This window comes from Podarcis melisellensis (genome assembly GCF_964234715.1).
Source record: "Podarcis melisellensis genome assembly, chromosome: 13".
NCBI classification, from domain to species: Eukaryota; Metazoa; Chordata; class Lepidosauria; order Squamata; family Lacertidae; genus Podarcis; species Podarcis melisellensis.
This window is the reverse complement of record NC_138545.1, coordinates 34,367,871-34,392,318: the sequence shown is the minus strand read 5'-3', so window position 1 is coordinate 34,392,318 and position 24,448 is coordinate 34,367,871. Positions and strand designations below refer to the sequence as shown.

The 24,448-nt window shown below is 42.6% G+C and overlaps 1 protein-coding gene across 8 annotated transcripts in view; it reads left to right on the top strand.

Annotated features, from left to right (window-relative positions):
• The window catches only part of TTLL6 (tubulin tyrosine ligase like 6), a 38,736-nt gene extending 14,846 nt beyond the window's left edge, over positions 1 to 23,890 (top strand). For all 8 annotated transcript variants that reach the window (XM_081883869.1, XM_081883871.1, XM_081883870.1 and 5 more), the window contains 10 exons: positions 1,554 to 1,697; positions 2,994 to 3,079; positions 4,563 to 4,788; positions 6,631 to 6,812; positions 8,699 to 8,887; positions 12,293 to 12,449; positions 14,274 to 14,573; positions 17,131 to 17,497; positions 19,744 to 19,945; positions 21,606 to 23,890. In XM_081883869.1, coding sequence (XP_081739995.1) covers positions 1,554 to 1,697; positions 2,994 to 3,079; positions 4,563 to 4,788; positions 6,631 to 6,812; positions 8,699 to 8,887; positions 12,293 to 12,449; positions 14,274 to 14,573; positions 17,131 to 17,497; positions 19,744 to 19,945; positions 21,606 to 21,612 — 1,860 coding nt within the window. In that variant the 3' untranslated portion in view covers positions 21,613 to 23,890. The remainder of the gene's footprint in view (positions 1 to 1,553; positions 1,698 to 2,993; positions 3,080 to 4,562; positions 4,789 to 6,630; positions 6,813 to 8,698; positions 8,888 to 12,292; positions 12,450 to 14,273; positions 14,574 to 17,130; positions 17,498 to 19,743; positions 19,946 to 21,605) is intronic.
• The last annotated feature ends 558 nt before the right edge of the window (positions 23,891 to 24,448 follow it).

The window sequence follows — 24,448 nt, the reverse complement described above, 5'->3', positions numbered from 1 at the left end:
AGGAAACAGGTTCCTCATCCCTGCTCTAGTCATTGGTTGCTGCAATACTGAAGATGTTTGTAGTGTACAATTTCAGGGAAGTTCCAATCCATCGAAAATAATGTTGATCAGTGAACCAACTCTGAGAGAAGTTGTTGTTTTGAAAGGGTCCTAACATCCAGCCCCTAGAGAGAGCAGCTGCATGCTATCAGGGTGAAAGATGCTAAGAGGGGGACTGAGACTGGGGGGAGATTTGGCAATGGGAGTGCTCAAGAAGGAGGGGGGGCTGAAGAAAGGGGAATACATAAGCAACACACTTAAAAGCAGGAGTCTTGGCGAAAGTGGGATAAGGCAAAGAGACTGTGATGGGATGACTTTTTATTCTAGAATCCATGGAATACTTGATTTTTCTATATAGTCCCCACGCTATCCAGATCTATTGCATATTTTCGCCCTTGAAAAGTGCTTATTGTAGATTGGTTCTGCATTACCCAGAAGTGTGTCCAATTGAAAATGGATGTAAGTGGTCCCAGCAATGGTGGGTGCATCCACACCTGCCCAATGATGTTGTGGGTGCATATATAGCAAGATCGCAATCACTATCTCCTTTTTCATTCAGCCAGAGCATGATTCCTTTTCTCTAGGGCTCCCGATAGCAGGATTAGGTCTAATGGGCTGAAGTTGCAGGGGGCATGATCATTGGGGTTAACCATTGGGGGTTAGTTTTGGTTTGGGGAGAAAAGAGGTAACTAAAAAGAGAATTTTATGGATGGCAAGATCCAGATTTGGGACAAGTACTCTTTGGTGAGAGAACCCCAGCAGAGGTTTAAAATATGCAGCAAAGTAAAGTGTGGAAATACAGGATGTTAGCCCAGGCTTCCTCAACCTCGGCCCTCCAGATGTTTTGAGACTGCAATTCCCATCATCCTTGACCACTGGTCCTGCTAGCTAGGGATCATGGGAGTTGTAGGCCAAAAACATCTGGAGGGCTGAGGTTGAGGAAGCCTGTGTTAGACCTTTAAAACAGTCAAAGCAGTTTAATAATGGAGCCAGTTACCTGGGGGTAATTCGTCTCTTCAAGCAGAGGCTGGACAGCCATCAGCTGAGGTTATTGTAGGTTTTCTTCATCAAGAAGTAGGGGGTTGGACTAGATTGGCTACAAGGCCCCCTCCAACTCTGCTTATTAGCACAAACATTTCCTAATGGTTCCCAGAAAAAGGTCAGATGTGAACCTCCAGAGAAGGGAGTTCTAGAGTTCGCCAAAGCTGTGCCTCTATTTGTAACATTCTGGTGTGAACATGGAACAAGGGTGGGGTTGAATCAGTCAATGCACACAGTTGGAATCTCTGTGAAAGAGAGAAACTCAAGCCATGTTGGCCTCCACGGGTTAAATGCAACATGTGAACTAATACCAGTGAACCTACACCCCCCCAGCCCAATATATTAGTATAATAGTGGCTTTTGTGTGGTTTTCTAGGCAATGTTGCATTCTCCAGATTTATCAAACTACTCCTGCCCCTTTAGATATCCGATTTAAGAATTTTATCTCTCTCCCTTCCCCCACCCTGCCACAGCCTTTCATCATTGATGGCTTCAAATTTGACCTTCGGATTTATGTGCTGGTAACATCATGTGAACCACTACGGGTTTTTCTTTATAAAGAGGGCCTTGCGCGCTTTGCGACGTCTGCCTACTCGGACCCATCACACAGCAACTTGGTAAGCAAGGGAGGCTCCTGTTGACGTGACCAAGCACGCTTGTAAGAAAGATTGACGGCTTTTGGTTCAAACCACATAATTCATCAGGTGCTTCCTCTGTATTTTCCAAGAATTAATACCCCAGCCTTGTGGCATCGAAAGGAATGCAGCAATGTCATAAATAACAGCCATAAATCATTGAAGGGTGTGCATTCATAAGGAAGCATCTCACGCAGCTGGTTTGATGAAATCAAAAATATGGGAAACGCCGGTACCTGCAAGAAGAAGAGTTCTTTGCAGCATTCCTCCAGCTGGAATGATGGAGCTGCTTTGCAGATCCCACTGTTTGTTTCTTTGTCCTGTGAAATAAGCATCACTATGAGGAAATGCATGGGGCCAGGGGGCACTAAGGGATGCATTTTCTGAAGCTCAGAACTCCTGCACCGATTTAAGTTGGGTTTTTAACATATTTTTACCTTCTATCCTTCTGAAGCCTGCACAGCAACCTTTGTCTACAGAGCTAACCCCGAAGTTATTTGTTAATGTTGGTTTAGAAGGGGCCTTTAAAAAAAAACAGCAACTAAACAGCTTGGGAGGGGGCAAGGGGGAAGGAGCAATTTGGAATAGAGAAGTAATAGAAAGAAGATGTTGATTAAGCCTTTTAATGCCCACTACTTCTCCACTCTAAATCATCCCTCCAGCCTGCAGAGTTCCAAAAATACATGTTTGCCTGTGTTCTGTTACATAGGTTTGCCTTGGAAAAGATAAGTCATGCCCTAAAGGCAATAAGGAAGTCTGAGGCTACAGCCAATTCTCAGGCAGAGCCTGGTTGTCTGTGGTTTGTTTAAAATAGTCTGCTCTCTTTATTGTCCGAATAGAACAACAGCCACCTTACTGAGACGCAGGAGGGGGTAATAATTTTGACATTTGCCTTGATTTCATTCTGAACTCCTGTGTTTTATGAAGAACGTCTGTGTACATATCTATTTCATTTTTATGATTCTGTGAACATGACATCACTTTCCTTATGTGATCTATTCTGACTGAGGAGTTTGGAGTCCAGAAATATTGAAACTACCCCCCCTCCCCAACCACCACCTAAGAGGTATGCGCTCAAAATTCCAACTGGAATTAAGGAAAGTGATGTCAGCTTCGTAGGTCCAAAAGGGATGTAAAGGCCATTCAGTATACTGTACACAGCCTGGTAAAGGTAAAGGTGCTTCCTCTCTGCCCCCCTCCACATCCTGAAGAAACAGCATAAGGGAAGCAGAAATCTCTCTAGCCTCATAACCTGCTTGTTTGTTTAATTATTTACAGGACGACGTCTGTATGCACCTGACTAATTATTCAATTAACAAGCACAGCGCTAATTTTGTACGAGACGCAGACTCTGGTAGCAAGAGGTACAGAATGTTTTCTAAAATAATCACAGCTGGGGGGCCTGCTCTCATGAATCTTTATGGCCATTTCATACGTGTTTAGGAAACATTTCTCCAAATTCAGCTGCAACGTGGCGCGTTCTCCATCATTAGGTGAAATAAATCATTTAAAAAGCTCAGATGAGTAACAGCAGGGTGCCTGGAGCAGGCGAGAGGAGCCTGGATTTATCCCCCCCTAAAGGAAATACAAATGAATTTGTTGCAAATGGAATTGCTGGATTGCCGCCCTCTGTTTTATTGTTTTCGGTGGGTGTAATTAGCCTCCCCTCTAAATCTTGCGCAGAACGGTCAGTTCGATCTAATTATTGTTGCCTCGATATTTCCCCCTCTAGAATTTCTTGGCTTTTCTGTTGATCACTAGCGCTGTGTTAGTCTGCTGGCTGAGGCTCTTCTGCAGTGCTCTGCCCACTGCGGCAAAGGCTTGATATGCTTTTGGTATTTTTCCTGAGTATTAATTGTGCTTTCCCGGTAAGCGGCCGAAATATCAGCAGTGCAGCCTGACTTCTGCAGTGTTACGCTGTGGCTGCTGTCCAAAAAACGGGGTCTGCAATGTGGCAGATCGAGAGACAAGTGGGAGGAGTTACTAGAACAGATGTCCCTATAACTCCAGTGCCAAGGGATCACTGTCAGTGCCCTGATTTGTTTTTCCATCATATCTGCTCACACTCTGTCCTTCTAGTTTTCAAATGTTTGGCTAGCGGCTCCTAACCTGGCAGAAAGATAGCTTTGAAACTCAACTTTTCAAAGCTTTTAGGAAACTCGTGTCCAAGCCGGGGAAAGCATTTACAGTAATCTATTTCTGAGGTAGGCGTAAGAGTTCCATGGTGCTTTAAGATGTGGTCTTAGAAACAGGAGTTCATTCCCAATGGCTCTCGCCATTCCCCTGTGCCATGGTTAGTGAAAGATGGGAAGTGGTTCTATGGCCTAGATGACCCTATGGTGGTCCCAATTTCCCCTGTGGATTAAGCATCCTCCAGAGTGTCCCCTGCAGCTCTATCCAGCCTATCTTCAGGCTTTGGGCCTGGCTTTTATTTATCTCTCTGTTGGTCTGACTAACAACATGAAATGTTTTCCTTAGGTAATCCAACATTGCAGGGGGTTGGACTAAATGACCCCTAAAGTCCCTTTCAACTCTACAATTATGTTATTCTATGAGCAATGTATATGAGTTCTCAGTACCCTTTGGGAGAGCCCCTCTCCCAGTATAATCACCCAGTCTTCAGTCTGGATGGGTCAAAACTGTCAGAAGGATGGGCTTTCTCGCCTTTCCCTTTGTTTTAGAAGTATTAACTGGTAGCTATCCAGATTAATTAATGTGAAGGGGAAAGTTGTGCAAATGGTCATAGCTTACGGCTGCAGCAGCCCAACTTGCAGCGGATGTAAAACAGAATGCAAGTCCTTCAGGTATGTTCTTTCTCTCTCTGCCCCCCTCCCCAATTTTTTCAAGGAAGTTGTCCACCTTTAATGAGCACATGGAGCAGAATGGCTATGAAACGGAACAGATATGGAAGGACATTGAAGATGTTGTCATTAAAACACTGATATCAGCCCATCCTATCATCAAGCATAACTATCTCACTTGCTTCCCCAACCACACCATGTGGAGTGCCTGCTTTGAGATCCTGGGATTTGACATTTTGCTGGATCGAAAACTCAAACCGTGGTTGCTTGAGGTATGTCCCAACAAAGCAAATGGCCCTGAGCTTAGATTCAGAAACGTCTGAGCTCTCTTTCTCTCTCTCTCTCTCCTACTTTGGGGGGTTAAAGAAGCTGCTATTATTCCCAAAATGCATTGGTAAAACCCACTTTGATCTTTCCCCCACCTTCCCTCAGTTGCTCGTGTGCCCCGTGGCAATTCTTCCAAGCATCAGGTTGCCCAGCAGAGGGCGTTCGGCTACAGGAAATGTATTTGGAGTTGTTTTTTTAAAAAAACCACACTTGCCCTTGCACGTTGGCGTTCCCAACTGGGAAGACAGTCAGTTGGTTTCATAAACAAATCCTCTAAGAGGATCCAAAACAAATTGGATCTGCCAAATTGGGTCATAGCAAAAGGTTATCCAGCTAATTTTTCTGTCTTCTGGCATCAGCCAGCCAACTTCCACAGAGAAGTTCACCAGAAAAAGGCAAGCAGGTTGTACTTTTCGCTGTCACATATCTAATAGTCAATAATGGATTTAGGCTTTATACTAAACTCAAGCTGCTTAAGCTAGATGTCCCGTGATGGTCAGTTTCATAGTCTAGTAGTTACACATTGCACTCCATAGTATTACCCTATCTTTATCTTAAGCCATTTGTCTGTCTATTGTAGCACAAGCCTCTGTTTTACATTTTTTTGTTGCCTTGTTTATTTAGATTTCTAAACATCCCATTTTAAGGACTCATGGTCTTCTTAATTTTAGAAAGAAAGCCAACAAAGCAAGACATCCATTAAAATATATCATCGTAAACCGAATTTATTAATGACCTTAATGTATTTAAATGTACATTGGTCTACATAAAAGAAAAATGAAAAATACTTCCATTAGAAATACAAATTCAAATGTAACCATAAAATAATCTGTACAGTTATATGTTCCATTTATGTCTATACGATTATACACGCTCCAATATTTAAACAAAAAGGAGTTGCAAAACACCTCCTGCTCTTCTAACTGTGATTACAAATTTCTTATTCCTGAGAAGAATCTTCTGATTTGTTATCATTGAGTAGCAGTTGTTCAGTACAGTGTATCATTCAATGTACAGTACTTCTCCTTTTTCTTTAGATGACTAAAAGTTTGTTTCGGTTACCTTTGGAAACAACCACATCTCCTCTCAGTAAATTAAGAAGAAATCCATAACTAGCATTTATGGTTTCCAGTGTGATTAAATTTATATGGCATGCTAAGCCATCAAGCATTCAGAAATGACGACTTGTTATACAATTTATTTTCTGTATAAGCCTAATGTTGTAATAGTCTGCCTCTGCGTCCCGGTTTTTCACCTTGGCGTGTTGGAGGGTATGCCCCTGATGAGTATTTTATCCAAATACAGTTCTAGGCCCCAGTCTTCTGTACTGAACTGTCTCACTCCTCCCTAGCTTTGCCCTTCAAAATCTACTTATTCCCAACCTTAAAAAGCCAGAAACCAAATAAGAAGATTCTGCAGCCTTTCCTAAGCAACTAGGAGGGGGAATGGGGGTGAAAATGTGGTAAGTAAGCAAATTCAAAGTTGTAGAGAGATGCTGAAACAAGAATTCTGATAAATCTCTAAGAGTGCCATAATTAAGGAGCAGTCACCAAGGGTCTCTCTCAAGGTAGCTAATTGCATGTGATTAATAATTAGATAACTCAGATGTGCCCCCAAGGCTATTGCAGTACACAGTCTTCAACGCTGAAAGTTTTAAATGTTGGTTTCAGCATACTTCCCCAGTAAATAGGTCTTTGATCTTCCAACGTTATTTTTTCTCCCAGTAATTTTTGTGTTATATATTTCAAATTGTAGCAAATTCAAATATAGGTTTAATTCCTGTCTAGGTGAATCACTCTCCAAGCTTCAGTACTGATTCGTGGCTGGACAAAGAAGTAAAAGATCAACTCCTGTATGATACTCTGGTTCTTATCAATTTGGGTGCATGCGATAAACGGAAAGTATTGGAGGAAGAGAAACGGCGAGGAAAGCAGAGGCGCCTTAAGCAGTGCCCCAACCGGGAATCCAGGTGGGACCTTTTCAGTTATTCTTCTGCTTCTTGGGATTACGCAGATAGGAATTTGTAAATCATCTGCAAAACGCGTTTAAATGCAATGGATTTTAATCTTTTGGCTCTTCCATGAGCTGTATGAAAAACAAACAAATAAGCATATATTTAATATAACTTTCAGTCCATTTAGTAGTCCTCTTTAAATCAGGATTACTCAGATGTATTAAAATAGAAATTTACAGAGCAAAATTAGCAAAGTGTTGATGAAGCCAACACATTATCCGGCAACTTAGGCTGCAACTAAAATATATGCATTGCTACAGCTGAAAATGGAGCCGTGTGCCTAGTTTCACCCGCCGCTCCTAATGTCTGATACAACTTACCCATATCCTGGTGATGTCACAACATTGTGCATTTCTCTGCTTGTTGGCTGTTGATTTTAGATGCATCTGTATTTTAGCATCTAGTATTTTAGCATCTAGTTTTTGCCTGTATAACAACGTAGCTAACCTATAAGCAAGCACACGGCACCTCACTCAAAACAACTAAGAACATTTCTCAAAGGGGAACACATAAAAATGAATCCATATATCTATTGGGGAGAGTCTACAGCTCACAGGCTTTGGCTGTGATAAGGCCAGGTTTCGTGAATATATGCCGTCTCATCACAGGAAAGCAAGACCCAAGTTTTGTAGTATTATTTTATTCACTCCTAAAATAAAGCTAAATTTGTGCAATTGTGCCACATCATTCCTGCCATCCTGATAAATTGGATGGAATATGCTGGGAAAGTGTTTGTGTGTGTGTGTAGGTTTGAGATGAGGTGGTAAAATATTGAGGTTTTGCTTCTGATAAAACAAATTGCATATTACCGTACAGCAGAAAGTGTTTAGTGCTGGAAAATTAACCAACAGTCCAGAGTGTGTTAGATAACAGTGTGAATATTTGTGCTGTAGGGCTCATTTACACTTGGGGCATAACTTCAGGGCTAGATCATCCTTATTGTCTCTGCTATGCAAATTTTCTAAGAAATATTAGAAGAGCCTCACAGCCTTCAGCAAAGATAGGGCGCAAAGCAAGAGGAAACTCACTATTTCTGTAAGCATTATGTGCCCAGAGCAGAACTAGTTGGTGCAGAAAAGTGTAACTTGTGAATCCTCATACCACGACGTAAATTTTAAAAGAACAGAACTTTATTTATTTTTGAAGTGTGCCTCTTCTTTCAGCCGTCATTCAAACTGAGTTTCATCTGCAGTCTGTATATAAGTAGTTCAAGAAAGAGTAAGCAAAGTGTAAGTGAGCCCAGCGGTGGCTCCCACTCTTACAGTTTTCTAAATGCCATTAGTGTGCCTAGGTCCCCTCTCATATATGGATAGGGCTTCGACTGAACAAAAATAGAGCTGGATTGCAAGATCCCGCCAGGGTTTTGGGCAGCGTCCTGTTTCTTTACCCTCCTTATCTTTTCCTGTGAAGAAAATAAGGAGCGATAAAACTGAGTTCTTATGTTGCAGAAAGACTGCAAGGATGGGCCTTTCTTCCTTCCCAGTCTGGAGAATGCAACATTGCCTAGAAAACCACACAAAAGTCATTATTATACTAGTGTATTGGGCTAGGAAGGGAGACAGAAGGGGGCCAGCCAAAACTGCACACACACTGGTTTCCTTCAGAGCTCTTTGCACCTAGTTAATTAGCATTTTTTTAATAAAAAAGGGGATATGAAACAATTGTGAATGGTGTATATCTCTGCACTTTGTTTAAAAGCTGTATAAACAAGCTTTGTCCTAGTGGGTTGAGTTAAACAGATATAATTTAAAAGCTGAAATGGCAACATGAACACTAAATGGAGAGGTCTCCCACTGTGGACGTTTTGTCTGTTAACCGTTTTTCTTGGGTGATTTTATCAGGGCTGAGGAATACAAGAACTCCCAGGCCGCTTGGCTCCAGCAAGCGGAGATGTATGAGGAAAAAAACATAGGAGGCTATCGCCGAATTTACCCCAGTTCAGATTCAGACAAATACGACAAGTTTTTCCAACACAATAATTCAATCTACCAGGAAACAGTAGCTTCCAGAGCACGTGAAGAGTTTGCCAGGTAAGAAATGTCATTTTTCTTTGTTTTGTCTTAAATAAAAGGGAGCTGTAGGACTTGAGGTTGCTGGGGGTTTTTTGGGGGAGGGGGGAGAAACTGCTAGGATCAGTTTTTTGTCTTATCCATGGGCCATTAGTATAGAGCTAGGTAACAATTAAATCTTTCCATTTCTTCATTTCCGGATAGCCTTCTTTCTGTTTACTTTTTAAGGCAGGGCTTAAAACTTTGGAGCTATCTTTTCTTCTTTTTTACTAAATGTATAGGTTGATCAACTATTTGAAGAGTACAGCAGATGTTCTTGTCTCACAGCGCAACCTGCTAAATTGTCATCCAGCCCTGAATTTAGTAGTTCTAGTCTCTCTCCCCCCCCCCCCCCCAATTTTCTTCATGGTAATCCCTAATGTGTTGTTGTTTTTCCTGACAAAGGCTTTTGTGTCTTGTGTTTTTATGTTTATGTAACTTCCAGGTGAAGTGCCATCCACACACATTCAGATGGTCTTGTTGCAAATTACGCAACGGACATCTGTACTCACATTGATCAAGTGCCATTGTCTCATCAGAAACTAGGAGGTTCTATAATGCCAATAATGTCCACCACTTATCTAATGGACTAAATATTAGATAATAGATAATACCCATAAGATACGCACCAAGACAATCTTCCCCAGCCAGGTAGGAGAAGGGAAGGCAAAGCCTTCAACAGTCCTTGGCTCTATCGTATCCAAGGCTCCCTCTGAGGAGCTTTTTGTATTCCTATCATGTGCCTATCTAGCAGAACATGAATTATTGGTTTAACTGCACTTGAAATATCCCGTTCTTGGTGCCACACCAAGTGATCCCCAGGAGTACTGATATTGTGGTGGATCAGGCTTCCCCAAATTCACTTGGCAGGGTAAGTGCTCCCAGTTTTTTGCTCATTAAAACCCTAGAAACCCTCTTTTTCCTCCCCACAACTCTGGAGAGGGAAGGAAGAGCACTCATATCAAGCTGAGCTCGGGAGCAGGCACAACCCATGCAAGCAACCAATAGTATAATAAGCCATATCTTGGGGTAATGAATGCCAGGAGCGAATTGGGTGCTGTGTGAAAGTGAGCTTTCAGTGCTTTACTTGGTGCCAGTTAACTTCATTGAATCTCCCCGAAACTCTCTATTTTCAGTGCTTCTCTGAGAGCCGTAAATTTGAAAACGGGTGTGTTAGAGGATGCCAAACTACATATGCCCAAACACCGCTTGGTCCTGACGAATTAGCTCCAGAACCCTCTTGCTAAATTGGTTGTGTGGATTACCCTATTTTAAAAAGTTGTTCTGTTAATGGTGTTTTATAGAAGGTGCTTGTTTTACTGATGATTATTTTATATTACTTATGTTGCAGTTGCGATGTTCAACTGTGTTATTATTTATTGCATGTAAGCCACTTTGTGACTCATGAGGGTGAAAAGAAGCATGGAAATATAATAAAAGAGATGAAATAAACTATACCCTTCAGATGCTGACATTCCGTGTCCTCGAAGTTCCCACCACCAGATTGCGTGGCCCTGGTTGTGAAAGGAAGCATACTTTGCTTCAGAGTGGGCAACTTAGTACCCCCAACGTGTTGCTAGACTCCAGCTCCCAAAGGAAAGGAGTTTCACTGCCCTTAAAAAAAGGCAATTGAAAAAGGATAGAGTTAAGGTCAATTATTCAGTTATAGACTGTATAGACATTAAAGGTAAAGGTAAAGGTACCCCTGCCCGTACGGGCCAGTCTTGACAGACTCTGGGGTTGTGCGCCCATCTCACTCAAGAGGCCAGGGGCCAGCGCTGTCCGAAGACACTTCCGGGTCACGTGGCCAGCGTGACATTGCTGCTCTGGCGAGCCAGAGCCGCACACGGAAACGCCGTTTACCTTCCCGCTGGTAAGCGGTCCCTATTTATCTACTTGCACCCGGAGGTGCTTTCGAACTGCTAGGTTGGCAGGCGCTGGGACCGAGCAGCGGGAGCGCACCCCGCCGCAGGGATTCGAACCGCCGACCTTTCAATCGGCAAGTCCTAGGCGCTGAGGCTTTAACCCACAGCGCCACCTGCGTCCCTGTATAGACATTAGGGCTGAGCAATACCTGGTTTTCAACATTGCAATATATCACAAGCAAAACATTGTGATGTATCGCTATATCACGATGTCTGGAATAAGGATGGAAATATGTAGAGATGAACAGTAGGGCTGGGCAATATCTGGTTTTCAACATCACGATATATCACCATACAAACATTGTGATATAGCGATATATCACAATGCCTGAAATAAGGATGGAGCTATGTTGAGGCATTGACTAACTTCACAGTTTTTCCCACATTGTGATTTTTGCATAGCACACACACACATCGTGATTTGCGATATATTGCCAGGTCAAAAATTATGAAACTGATATCTTGATATGGACTTCAAACTGGTTTTGGACAATGTATTGATATACTGCCTAGCCATAGACATACATATTTGGTATTCCTTACGATAAAATGCACAGTATAATGAATACAGATAGAAGGAAAGCCCTTCTTTATCTCACTTATAGGCCACTGCCAATTAAAAATGAGTGCTCCATAAGGCATAATGCCCGATGTATTTCAATGTTCTATTGTCTTTAGTGTCCAGTGATAAATACTGTACAAATCTTGATGGTCAGAACCTTGGACGAGCAAAACATTCCTTCGGAAACCAAAAAACAGTGCAATCTTACCACTCACCCTTATGCTTCTTATAAAAAAATAAAATTCCAACAGGTGTTTGAATGCGCAAACTTTTTCAAAGATCAAAGAGTTCCGGTGTAGACATTTCACAAAGATCAGTACACAGCCACAGGGTGACATGACTGCATGCACCTATCATTTTTATCTTTTGCAATATGCCTGGAAATGTTGTAGCATTATAAGTCCAACTCCCATCCGCCTCAGCCAGCATCGCAAATGGTTACGGATCATGGCAGTTGCAGTCCAGCAACACTTGGCGGTCATCACTTTAGCTGGCCCTGCTCTGCTCTTCTTTATGATTGCATCACATTCTGGCCCTATAGTTAGGCCTTGGGCTCCCTTTTTACCTACCTTCCCCTGCTGATGGCTGGGACTGCTAAATTGGCCCATATTGTCTGGCCACACTCATTGCCTCCACTTGTCTCAATTAATTTGGGGAAACACATGCCCCATGTCTTGCTATGCTGCCCTCGTACAATAGGGCAACCATTTGGGCTTGGCTTAAGAGGCAAGGCCACTCTGCCTGGCATTGATCCCATGCACTTTCGGGGGGAATTTTTTTGGGAGGCTTGAAGGGTTTGCAAACCCGGTGTAGCAATCTCGACAGTAAGCAGCGCCTGGTAGGCAGCCTTCTCCCCGTCTTGAGTCTGTTACGAACGCTTCTCTGCAATGTCATCAACAGGCAACAGCTCCAAGGGCTGCGTCTCAAGAAGGAACAGAAAGCAGCTCTGCTGAGAGAGAAAAAGGCCGAGCTGCAGGGAGAGTCGGGTGGAGAAAAGATAAAGCTTCCCAGGCAAAAGATGGTGAACAGATCAAGTGTGGTGCCAGTCTCTGCCCAGGTAGGACTAACACAGAAACGTATTAGCTAATGAATTATTACACACACACACACACACACACACACATACTACTACTACTACTACTACTACTACTACTACTACTACTACTATCTCTGGAAAAGTAAATTGAAATGCCTTCTCAATTCTCTGCTTCTGTAAACTAATTTAACAACTCCCTGCCACCAAATGCCATATTCAGACTAACTTGGAAAAGTAAATTGAAATGCCCTCTCAATTCTCTGCTTCTGTAAACTAATTTTAACGACTCCCCGCCACCAAATGCCATATTCAGACTAACTTAGATTAGTATCTTGGTATGAGCTTTCGTGTGCATGCACACTTCTTCAGATACACACTGTGTATCTGAAGAAGTGTGCATGCACACGAAAGCTCATACCAAGAACTGACTTAGTTGGTCTTTAAGGTGCTACTGGAAGGAATTTTTTTGTTTTGTTTTGACTATGGCAGACCAACACGGCTACCTATCTGTAATTAGATTAGTATCCTGCAGGAAATTCATCTTAAGCCAGATGGAATTCCATGGAACTTAAGATTTGCCCTTACGTAGTTCAAATGGCCCAGATGATAACCAACTTGCTTTTCATGTTGGTGGTTTTGGGGTAGCTCTCGCATTGTCACTTTTTCAACATCTGCAGAATCTACCCTTTCCTCTCTCTCTACCTGCTGCTAAAGACCCTTCCCAGAGCTCTAGTCTCCTGTTGTAGCTTCTCCCTTGCAGGCCTCCCCTTCCATTGCATCTTTTCTGTCTGGCCAATTGGAAATTCCCTGCTAAATTTGACTTTCTATCCTTCTTCCGCTATTATCATATTGTGTCCTGAGTAGCTTATTGCTGTGCTTCCAGTCTGTTTTATTTACTTACTATATCGCCATTCCACTTCTCCTACAAGGGGTTCCAGATGATGTTTATAAAATTCACAGGATGTTGTGCATGGAGATATATCATTTTATTCTCTCAGCTTTGTGAGGTAGTTCAGGCTAGGGATAAATGGATCTCTCAGTTTTCATTTTCTCAATTTCTCAGTTTCTAAGTTATATTCAGTTTTCTACATTTCTGCATAAATTTGATTTAAAACAAAACCTCAAATGAAAATTCGTTCATTAGTGTGAACTCTGAATAACCACATGTCTATATGCAGTTTTAATTAATGTGCACGTTTTGGTAAGCAATTTCCCCTAAGAGGATGCATTTTTCTGTTATTTTCATGAATAAATTCATTTTTTTGCACACTTCCCCCAAACATAATTATTTTTTGTAAATATCATTTGGTTGGAGAACTGCATTCCAAAATTCAGATAAGTTTGCATTTTGAAGAATGGCTGTGTTTCAGTTCACTTTTTTTTTTTTTGGAAACTGAAAATTAGTAGGTTCACATTCAAATGCAAACTCTCTCCTCTAACCCTAGTTTAGAATAAGATGGGATGCTGGCTCAGTTGGTTAGAGCACAATGCTGATAATGCCAAGATTGCAGGTTTGATCCCTTTATGGGACAGCTGCATATCCCTGCCTAGAGATCCTCTAGAATTCTATGATTCTATGACTTCCCCAAAGCCAGTGGTTTGCTTTCACCTTCCAATCTCTCTGCTTCTATATTTCTTTCTCTGTATTCATTGCTTCCCAAACCATCATATGATTTAAAAAAAAAGAAATATGTACTTGAGTGTCTAAACTGATGATATTTAATCCTAGCAACTAATAAATTCTGAACTAATTTAGAGTTTGTGGCGCATACACACACACACGGACACATTTCATTTCATGCCTGAATTTGACCTTGCTTGCTCTTTATTTTTCCTCTTATTCAGCCTGAGGATTGTTCAGAGGCTGGGCCTGGGACTACCCTCCTGCTTGAACATTTTGCAGATGAGAAAGAACCCAAGAAAGAAGTGACTTGTGATTCTTCGAGCACCTCTCAGCTTCAGAACCATGAGACAGACAGCAGCCCAAAGACCTCTGAAAACCGACCCGTGAGACCTTACAGTTCTGTGCCTGACCTTACCAGACAGACTGCACCCCGCATCCGAGAGCAGTATAATTCCAATCCAGAATTGAGGAATACTATTAACAGCCACCATTCTGCAACAGATGTGAACTTTACATCTGGAGTAAGTAATAAAGTTGTGTTTCTGTTGTAAAATTACTGCTGAATTGGATCTCGTGCCTCAGCACACAACAAACGCAGAACAGGCCTTTTGCCCTGATTTTCCCTTCCACCGGGCTTTCTCAGATGATTACTGGGCAACTTTAATATAATATATCTGAACAAAATGGCTTTTCTTTGTTGCATTTTGAAATGATGCATTTCTAGATGCTATATGTTTTGGGGTTTTTTTACTGTTAAGTGGGTGTGTAAGCAGCTAATGAATTATTTGGTGTATTTTTATATTATTGATAATATAAAGAGAAAGAAAAACATCTCTAAAAGAGGGGCAATCCGTCTGGAAAAAACTCTTGATCCAATATGATAGGGGTCTATAGACTTCTTGTTAAGAGCGTAAGAAGGAGTCCTGCTGAATCCAGCCCAAAAGCTAATCTAGTCCAATATCCTATTCTTACAGTGGCTGACCAAGTGCTTTTGTGAAGCCTGCAAGAAAGACCTGAGTGCAGCAGCCAGGGTGGATTTGATTTAAATCAAATTGATTTAAATCACAATTTAAATCACTAGTCAGTAAGCCTTGATTTAAATCATTATTATTTTTACAGAAAGACTCATTCTTCCTGGTATAAACTTAAAACAGTCTTTACAACCAGATGAAGGTTTCATTTTTGGAATAATCAATTTTCAGAGTAGTTTTTACAGTTATATAAAAAATTACTGATTTGTTTATACTATTAGAAATACATAGACCGATAATTATGGAATTATTGGGAGGTTTAATAAGCTAACTGTTTATATTTGGACAACTTTTCTGCTGTGCTTTATTGGAAGGAGAAAAACAATAATTTCCTTAACAACAATTTAAACAATTTATTTAACTCAAACAATAACATTATAGCATATGTATCCATGCTTTTTAACTGATGTGGTTAAACAATATAAATAAAAAACTTAGACTGAGTTTTAGCACACATGAAAAACTTAAACAAATCCTTATTTCCTTCTGAATACCCTTTGGACTATAATGTATCTTAAATAGAAAACTATCTTTGGGGGGGGGGGAAAATCCTCCAAAAGCATTTTATTTTTAAAAATCCAATTTAAAATTTAAAAATCTGATTATTATTTTTTTAATCATTGAATTTTATCCACCCTGGCAGTAGCACTCTCCTCATTTCTGTCAAGTACTGGGGGCAGAGGAGGAATGGTGGACCCTTCCAGGGACTGGGAGGAGGAATTCAGTATAGATTTACAACAGGGGTTTGATGGACGTAGCACCTCAGAGGCAGATGAAGGGGAAAACAGGGAAATCATAGAGAGCCGGAACAACACCCAGCTGACATGTTGTCATGAGAAAGCCTTCCAGACCCTACATCTCCAAGAACCCGACAAGCCTTAAAAGTAGGAGAGCAAAGAGCTCAAAGACAGAGGGTATGTTGCACCACCCGTAGAGGGGACGAATGAGGAAATGGAAGAGATGGGGGGGTGGAGATTCACTTGGGACAATGCCATTATCCAAGAGGCTGGGTTCTATTGACTCTCTGTGTAAATATTGAAATAAAAAAGGACGGCAAGAAACTTTCCCTTGTCTTTGTACTTTCCTGGGCAACCATCCGGGAGCCGCTGACATCTTCCTGACAATTTATCGCAATTCCCAATGAATGCTATAATGAGACACACTGTGTCCAACAGTGGCTGTAGAACAGGCATCCCCAAACTCGGCCCTCCAGATGTTTTGGGACTACAGTTCCCATCAGCCCTGACCACTGGGATGATGGGAGTTGTAGTCCCAAAACATCTGGAGGGCAGAGTTTGGGGATGCCTGCTGTAGAACATAGGCATCATGCCTAGTAGCTGCTGATAGCCTTGCCCTCCAGGAATATGTCAGATCCTCCCAAGTTATCTTATCGTAGATCCATAGAATTGTAGAGTTGTAAAGGAGCCTGGGGATCATCTAGTTCAACCACATTTAATAGGGACATGGGTGGCACTGTGGGTTAAACCACAGAGCCTAGGACTTGCCGATTAGAAGGTTGGCAGTTTGAATCCCTGTGACGGGGCGAGCTCCTGTTGCTCGGTCCCTGCTCCTGCCAACCTAGCAGTTCAAAAGTACATCAAAGTGCAAGTAGATAAATAGGTACCGCTCCAGCAGGAAGGTAAATGGCGTTTCCGTGCGCTGCTCTGGTTCGCCAGAAGCGGGTTAGTCATGCTGGCCACATGACCCGGAAGCTGTATGCTGGCTCCCTCGGTCAATAAAGCGAGATGAGCGCCGCAACCCCAGAGTCAGCCACGACTGGACCTAATGGTCAGGGGTTCCTTTACCTTTACCTAGCCACCAACAAGAAACTTGGTTACTCACTCTTAAGTGCGAAAAGTCTAGGCCAATGGGTGGCAACTGTATTATTTCCTGGGTCTCTAACAGCTGTGTTATCAGCGAGGTTGATCTGATGCTTTGGTTGTGTTTCTATGCTACTTTCCATTCAGATGAATCCCAAAGCACCTTAGGTCTGTCAGGCATGTGCAACTGGGACTCTGTAATAGCCCTTCCTTCTTTCCCTTGCCAGGTCCAGCCAACAGATGAGTTTGCAAAAGCGTCGTGTGGTAAGGAGAGCCCATGTGCTTCCAAATATTTTCCAGCAATGGCCCTTCCTCGTGCGAAGAGTTCGACAGTGACCAAAATGCCTTGCTGCAGAAGTCCGCCTATTAAGAACTTCCGTCCGTTTGAAGAACACTCCTTCCGGTTTCATGTCAGAGAAAACACAGCCTCCCCAAACTCAGTCACCCCGAGGATGAGAACGTTCTATGGGAACAACAATGAAAAAGGAACCCTCTTGACCTCCGAATTCTTCAGCAAGCTGACTTTTGCACCAAAGGAAAGAAAAATCAGACTTCCCTTGCAGCAGCACTCTCAGCACTTGGTCAGCCGAGCACGTGAGAGCCATTTTCTTGGCACGCTGTCACTTTGAGTGCATTGTACCTCTGACATAAGGGGCAGCCCATCCATGGGGCTCCAGGCGAAACCATTTGCCCTCAGGCAGCAGATTTGCCCCTCCCAGCCCTCCACACCCCCCCCTCCACCACCATTGCACTGCTGCCAGTCCCTGCGCCATCATCATGGCGCCATTGCCTTCACTGCTGCCTCTGTGCCCTTACCACTGCCACTGTGTTCATAGCAGCAAGCTCAGCTACAGCCACAGGCAGGGGCAGGGCTGGCAGCAGAGTGGGCACAATGGTGGGAGTGTCGCAGTTGGGGAGTTGGTGGCATTGGGGTGATTTGCCTACAGCAGCAGTATGTCTCGAGCCAGCCCCGTCTGCAGAACATGCATAGATATATTCATCCAACAGAATGTGAGATGTTGTACAGAAGTGCCTGGTTGTTTTAAAATGTTCAGGATTTTGATTTCTTGGGTTTGGGGTGCATCCAATAAGTTTTGCATGGGGGGAGGGGATAGGTGCTGCTTATTCACTACTTCCAGTTCACATCATCCAGGTGTGTAGAGTGGTTCAGTAATAATAATATTATAATAATTTATTATTTATACCCCACCCATCTGGCTGGGTTTCCCCAGCCACTCTGGGAAGCTCCCAACCAAATAATAAAAACACAATACACCATCAAACATTATAAACTTCCCTAAACAGGGCTGCATTCAGATGTCTTTTAAAAGTAAGAGTTGCTTATTGCCTTGACATCTGATGGGAGGGCGTTCCACAGGGTGGGCGCCACTACTGAGAAGGCCCTCTGCCTGGTTCCCTGTAACTTCACTTCTTGCAGTGAGGGAACTGCCAGAAGGCCCTCGGAGCTGGACCGCAGTGTCCATAGTGTTATCCCCCTGGCCACATGTCAGAGAAGAGCTGGTACAAGATCTGCGTAGGTTGTGGCAGATGGGGAGGACAAACCCAAGTCTCACCGCAGCTCATTCTTTGTAATGCCAAGCTGTGGTTCATACACAGCTAGTGCATTGAGCAATCAGGTCTTGGCCGCAGGAGCTAGGGATGTGAGAGAATTCCAATGGAAACAGAAACGGAAACAGAAATTGACAGTGTTTGCTTATTTGTCCCATGTCTGGAATGGAAATCAGGCCGGCAAATCCATGGCTTTTTTCAGCCAGAACTTACTGGAACTCAGTTCCAGCACCTCTCAGGTGGGCACCATCACCATTATAAGAGGAGGCGATTGTGGTGAATTCCAGCACCTCTTTTTCTAGGAAAATAGCAATGGGCAAACCTGTTCGGCAATTCACTGTTGTTGCTTTCGGTCCATGAATGATACATAATTGCTTATATATTTTGCATTGATCCCTTTGCATGAATGGGGTGGAATAACATAATGACAACACAATTTACATAATTCATTATGTATTTTGTGTAAGTTCTATAATTTAGGATTGCCATATTCCTAACCTGGGTTGCCCAGACATTTTAAACGATTTTCAGAAATTCAGCCCGGACGCTGCTTGTGACAGATACAGGGCAGCACAGAAAATGGATGCCTTCTTACATCATTCTTCTCCCAGAAATAGAAGGAGTTCAGTAGCACTGCAATATCTGTGTAACTTTTCTCTCCGCCTGCAACTGGCGATTGAGGCTATATGATCAATTCTGACTCTGAATCTTTGCTCTTATGGAGACTCATACGGTATTAGGTCTGCTGTCTGTGCAGATAGATACAGTGGCGTAGCGTGGGGGGTGCAGGGGGGCTCGCCGCACCAGGCGCAACATCTAGGGATTAGGGTTAGGGGGCGCAAATCCACGGGTTAGGGGGTGCAAATTACTTGCCTTGCCCCGGGTGCTGACAACCCACGCTACGCCACTGGATAGATACCCTCTTTTTCTTTGTAGTGATGATGAGATGGGTGGGAGTGAGTACAGGTGATCTCTTACCTGTGACCCACAAAATGGGTGCCAGCTCTGAACAAACCTGGTAGATGATTGTGAGACAAAAGTAATAGGCAGATGCCAGGTAGTTTATGTGGTTTTGCCTGTACTTGCTGGAGAATATGCCTGATGCTGACTGAGGAAACACCCAGGTTAGGAGCCCCATTGTGCTTACACCTTTCATCTTATTTTCTTACCTGCTGTCAGATCCAGTAAAAGAAAACAAAAAAATATGGTCTGGTGATACTGCTGTGCATATTCAATCACAGGACATAAATCTTGGTTTTTGTGCTACACAGAAAGTGCCTCACTCCCAAGGGAAATCCTGAGCTGCAGGAGCGCTTCGTACAAGAAGCCAACAAAATACTACAACCCACACCTCGTCACGCAAAGGCCGATGGTTCAGCAGCACAGCTTGCAAGACCTGCTGGTGATCTCGCGGATGAACAACCAGTCCCCAAAAAACAGCGACCCAGTGCTGGAAGAGAGTTCTATAAACAGGTAACCAGCAAGTGTGGCTGCCAAGTTTTGGTTAGCAGAAGTTTAACATTTCTGAAGGTGCTGGGGAGAACCATAACTTTTAAGGCAAGTGGCTCATTTTTTTGAACCGCCCTGAGACCTCCGGGTATAGGGCGGTATATAAATTCAATGAATGAATGAATGAATGATCCATGCAGTCAATGCACTCCAATCATCTTCCAAGACTGTGCATATACTGTACTTGGAGTGTGGGGTGGGGGTAGAATTCAAGCTTCTACACTAATACAAGAAAAACTGCTTTCTCATATGTAAACTATTTGAAAACTATGCACATTAGGCAAATGTATGTACACTTCTTCGTTTGTTTCTGCTTTCTTTGGAGAGAGGCAAGGATTGGGTTTTGGCCAACCTCTTCCTGAAAATTCTGCTCAGCTCTGAATTTTCGTTTCAGGGGTTTCAACAGGCCTTTGCGATTCTAAGCTTTTGCATTTTTAGGGCTCAAAACATACTGTTTTTTGAAAATGACATTGAAGTTCTCATAATGTTTAAATTTCTGCACCCAGGTCCAAATCTTGCACTTCAGGGGAAGTATAAAGTCCATCAGAACCTTGTATAAGCCAGGGGTGTAAATGTTGAAAACTGTTACTATGGTAGCTAATGCATACAAAATGCACATAATTCATATGTGCAATTTTACAGGTAATCCAGACATTTCTGCCAGCCTGTTGCATTGCAGTAGTTTCCATATTTTCCTCCCATTTTTTTCTGAGACCTGATCTATGGTGATATTTTTGAATTAAAATGCATTTATGTGCATTTGAATTATGTGCATTTTGCATTATGAATTATGTGCATTTTGTATGAAATAGCTACTATAGTAACAGTTTTCAACATTTACACCCCTGGCTTATACAAAGTTCTGATGGACTTTATACTTCCCCTGAAGTGCAAGATTTGGACCTGGGTGCAGAAATTCAATGTGCCATTCAATGCCATTCAATGACTGTGGGCAAAGGGCTATTGAAAGTACCCAGAGAAATCCTCCCCTTAATTTTCTGCCTTGCCCCTTTCTTTTAAAAAATAAGCTTCTCAAATTCTGCCACTTTAATATTCAATCCTGAAATGAGCCTTTATCAGTCCATTTTTGTTCTGTTGCTCATATATTGGTTTCTTTTATTTTTCTCTAGAATGAAAATAATAACAATGAGCATTTTTTTCCCCCAACAACAACAAGAAAAAGATGGCAGCAATCTAAAGCTCCCCAAATAGACTCTTTCAGGACCATTTCAGGAAGTAACTAATTAAAATGTCCAATAAGTGGGCATTTGCAACTGTGGAGAGCCAGTGTGCTGTAGTGGTTAGGAGCGGTGGACTCGTAATCTGGTGAACCGGGTTCGCTTCCCCGCTCCTCCGCATGAGCTGCTGGGTCACACTTCTCTGAAGTCTCTCAGCCTCACTCACCTCACAGAGTGTTTGTTGTGGGAGAGGAAGGGAAAGGAGAATGTTAGCCACTTGGAGACTCCTTAAGGGGAGTGAAAGGCGGGATATCAAATCCAATTATTATTATTATTATTAGTTGTTATAATAGGCTGTTGGTGGTCTTTGGGGCAAAATACTTGGTGCTGTTGTCTTTATCTTCCAGTTCTGTTTCCTCAGCATAGCATTGTATTCTTCATTCCAGGGTCTGAGTGGATCTTTCACAGAGAACATGGGATAGTTCCTGGAGCCCAAAAGATGCTATTTTCTATTGAGGGGCATACGGAACCATTTAAACTGTTCAGCTATATCCTTTCCAAGTGAATTCCTATGCAGCCAGCCTTTCCAAGAGCTTTCATGCAGCCTGTGAAGTTTGACTTGTAAAGATAATTGGGTCTTTTTTTTAAAAAAAAAAAAGTGGCTCTGAGATAGCGGAAGCTCCTGACTTTCTGCTCCCTGTGGAAGTATGTGGATGGTTGTTTGCCAACTGGAAAATTCTCTTCCAAAAATTTCTTTTAAAACGAGAGCTATGTTAAGTGTCTACAGGGTTAGCATGGCTCCCAATCATACCCTCATCTTGATCTACAGAGGTGTGTGGAGTCCTACAGAGAAGGATGGTATCTCCTGCAGTGCATTTTGCAGATTGAATCTTAAGGACTGAGCTTGAGGTGGCACATGGCGTTGTGTCTGTTTCCCTTGATGTTTTGTGGGGTTTTTTTTGTAATGAGCAACTGCTTCAGAGGCTACAACTGGAAGCAGAAACACGGGAGGAAAGTAGATACCTAATTCTTCTCATTCCAGTCGTTTCCCCCACTTTAAAAAAATCTTCTTTCAGCTGATTTTGCATCTGCAAAATCCTATGTTTTATCCTTATGGGGAAAAGGCTGCTTGGAAAGGACAGTTTTGAGTAGAAAAACAGCAGAGGGGAATAGGTCTAAGCAGTCCTCCCCCCTGCTTTCATCTGTTCCCTATTGCAGCTCCCAAAGACGTATTATTTTTAAAAAATTAATTCAGGGAGATATACATGTCCTGTCTAGTTTAACTCTAAATTCCTCGCATTTTCCAAAGCAGTGTTACATTAGTAAACCTAGAGAAAAGTTGCAAAGAACAGACTGTTCACCAATCTCAATAAAGGCTTAAAAATGGCAAAGATTTGCATTCAAAGGGGTTTGGCTTCCCCCATTGGAATAAAACTGAGTCCTGTACACCTGTGGATGGTGTCTGCAACGTCTGTAGTTGTAAATTATTTGCTAGGGCTCCTGTGCTTTTCTCACAGTTTTCCTTGCTGTGGGTCGTATATCTTTGCTCCCAATTTCATTTACTTTCCTCGCTTCCCTGCTGCATAGCCATGCTCTCAGCACTGTTTGACGGGAGGAAGGGACAGTGAAGTTGCACTTAAAGTCTCCACAGGCCCCAAATGACTTGCAAGGCACAAATTGGGCTGCCATCTTCTTGGCATGAAATATGGGCCTGCTCGGAAAGAAGTGCGATGACTGCACAGCATAGACTTCGTTCTTTGGGACAAAGTCCCTGCAGTTGCATGTTTATCTTACTTTAAATGAAAGTTTATAGTCATGATTACTGGGAGGCGAGGGGCTGGGGCTTCCTGGCAGGACTGAGACTTCCTGGTAGTGGCAGAAAGTGTGATAAAACCTATTAACACCCAGAGCAGAAGAAAACATGGCAATAATGAATGTGTGCTTTTCCATGAAGTAATCAGGACATTCCACCTCTTTATCTTGTGGGCGCTGCTGCCAACCATATCAAAGTCGACGGGGCACTTTGAATATACTAATGTATTTATAATATAATAATGACGGCCTATATCTACTGCACGTCAAGTGTAGCAACCGCTTCACTTACAGTGAAGCTTACAAAAATGTAAGCCAAATATCACCTGTTGAATGTGTGTATTCTCAGGAGAAAGTGACAACTAATTTCTGTATGCAGAATGTGAGATTTCTGCATTCTGTTCAGTTCCACAGTATTTGACCTCTAACCACCATCTGTATGATGATGATTATTAGCACTTGTCCTGTGCCCCATAATGCTCACTCTGTCTATCAGACCAGGCCCTACCTAATAAATAATAATAATTAATCCAGTACCAGAACGGGAACAAAATTTGCACTTTCTGCTTGATAGACATTGTTTATTCTGGTTGCAGAATTAGCCTTCTGGGCTTCTGTGGATCATACATTGGCATTTGCTTCGGCAGAATATGGTAAAATAAAGTATATCATAAATCGTACGGGTGCTCTACCAACAGCAGACAGAATAGGGGGCACTGAAATTACCAGCCTGGCAATCATAATGAGGCAGACCATATTTTCCATTAGGCCATATCTGTGCTGCTGCAAGTTCACCAAGCAATCTGTGAGGTAGCTACCCAAATGCAGAACATCCTTGTTGGATGTAGCACCCTGAAAACCTCATCTTAAAAGCAAGTTTGTACCCCCGTGTTTGCAAATAAAAAGACTTTGTCCCCTTTCTCCTCCGTTATTATTAACTAGCAAAATACCCATCATCGTGACCTTGATGGGGTGATGTGTGACTAAAAAGGTGTTCCTACAGGCAGAGCAAATCTTCCTTAGTCAAGGTCACCCACCCAATGTCAAGGGCAGAATTTGCCTCCATTGCTCTATAGATTGTTGAAAGGACTACATACGTACCTTGATTGTTGAACGCTCTGGAACTCAGACGTTTTGGCTCCTGAATGATCAAAACCCAGAAGTGACTGTTCCAGTTTCTGAATGTTCTTTGGAAGCCGAATGTCCAACAAGTTCTTTTGGAAGCTCCTGCAGCCTGTTGGAAGCCGTGATTTGGAAGTCAAATGCTTTGGAAGTTGAACGGACTTCCGGAACGGATTCAGTTCGACTTCCAAGGTTTGACTGTACTGCAACGGTTGTGACATTTTAGTTGATCCTGATACAGTAAAAGATCAGGATCTCAGGTAGGTGCCATTGCCATTGTAAGAGAACAAGGAAGGGGAAGTTCACGGTGAGTTCTGGCACCTCTTTTTCTAGAAAAATAGCACTGCTGTTCCTG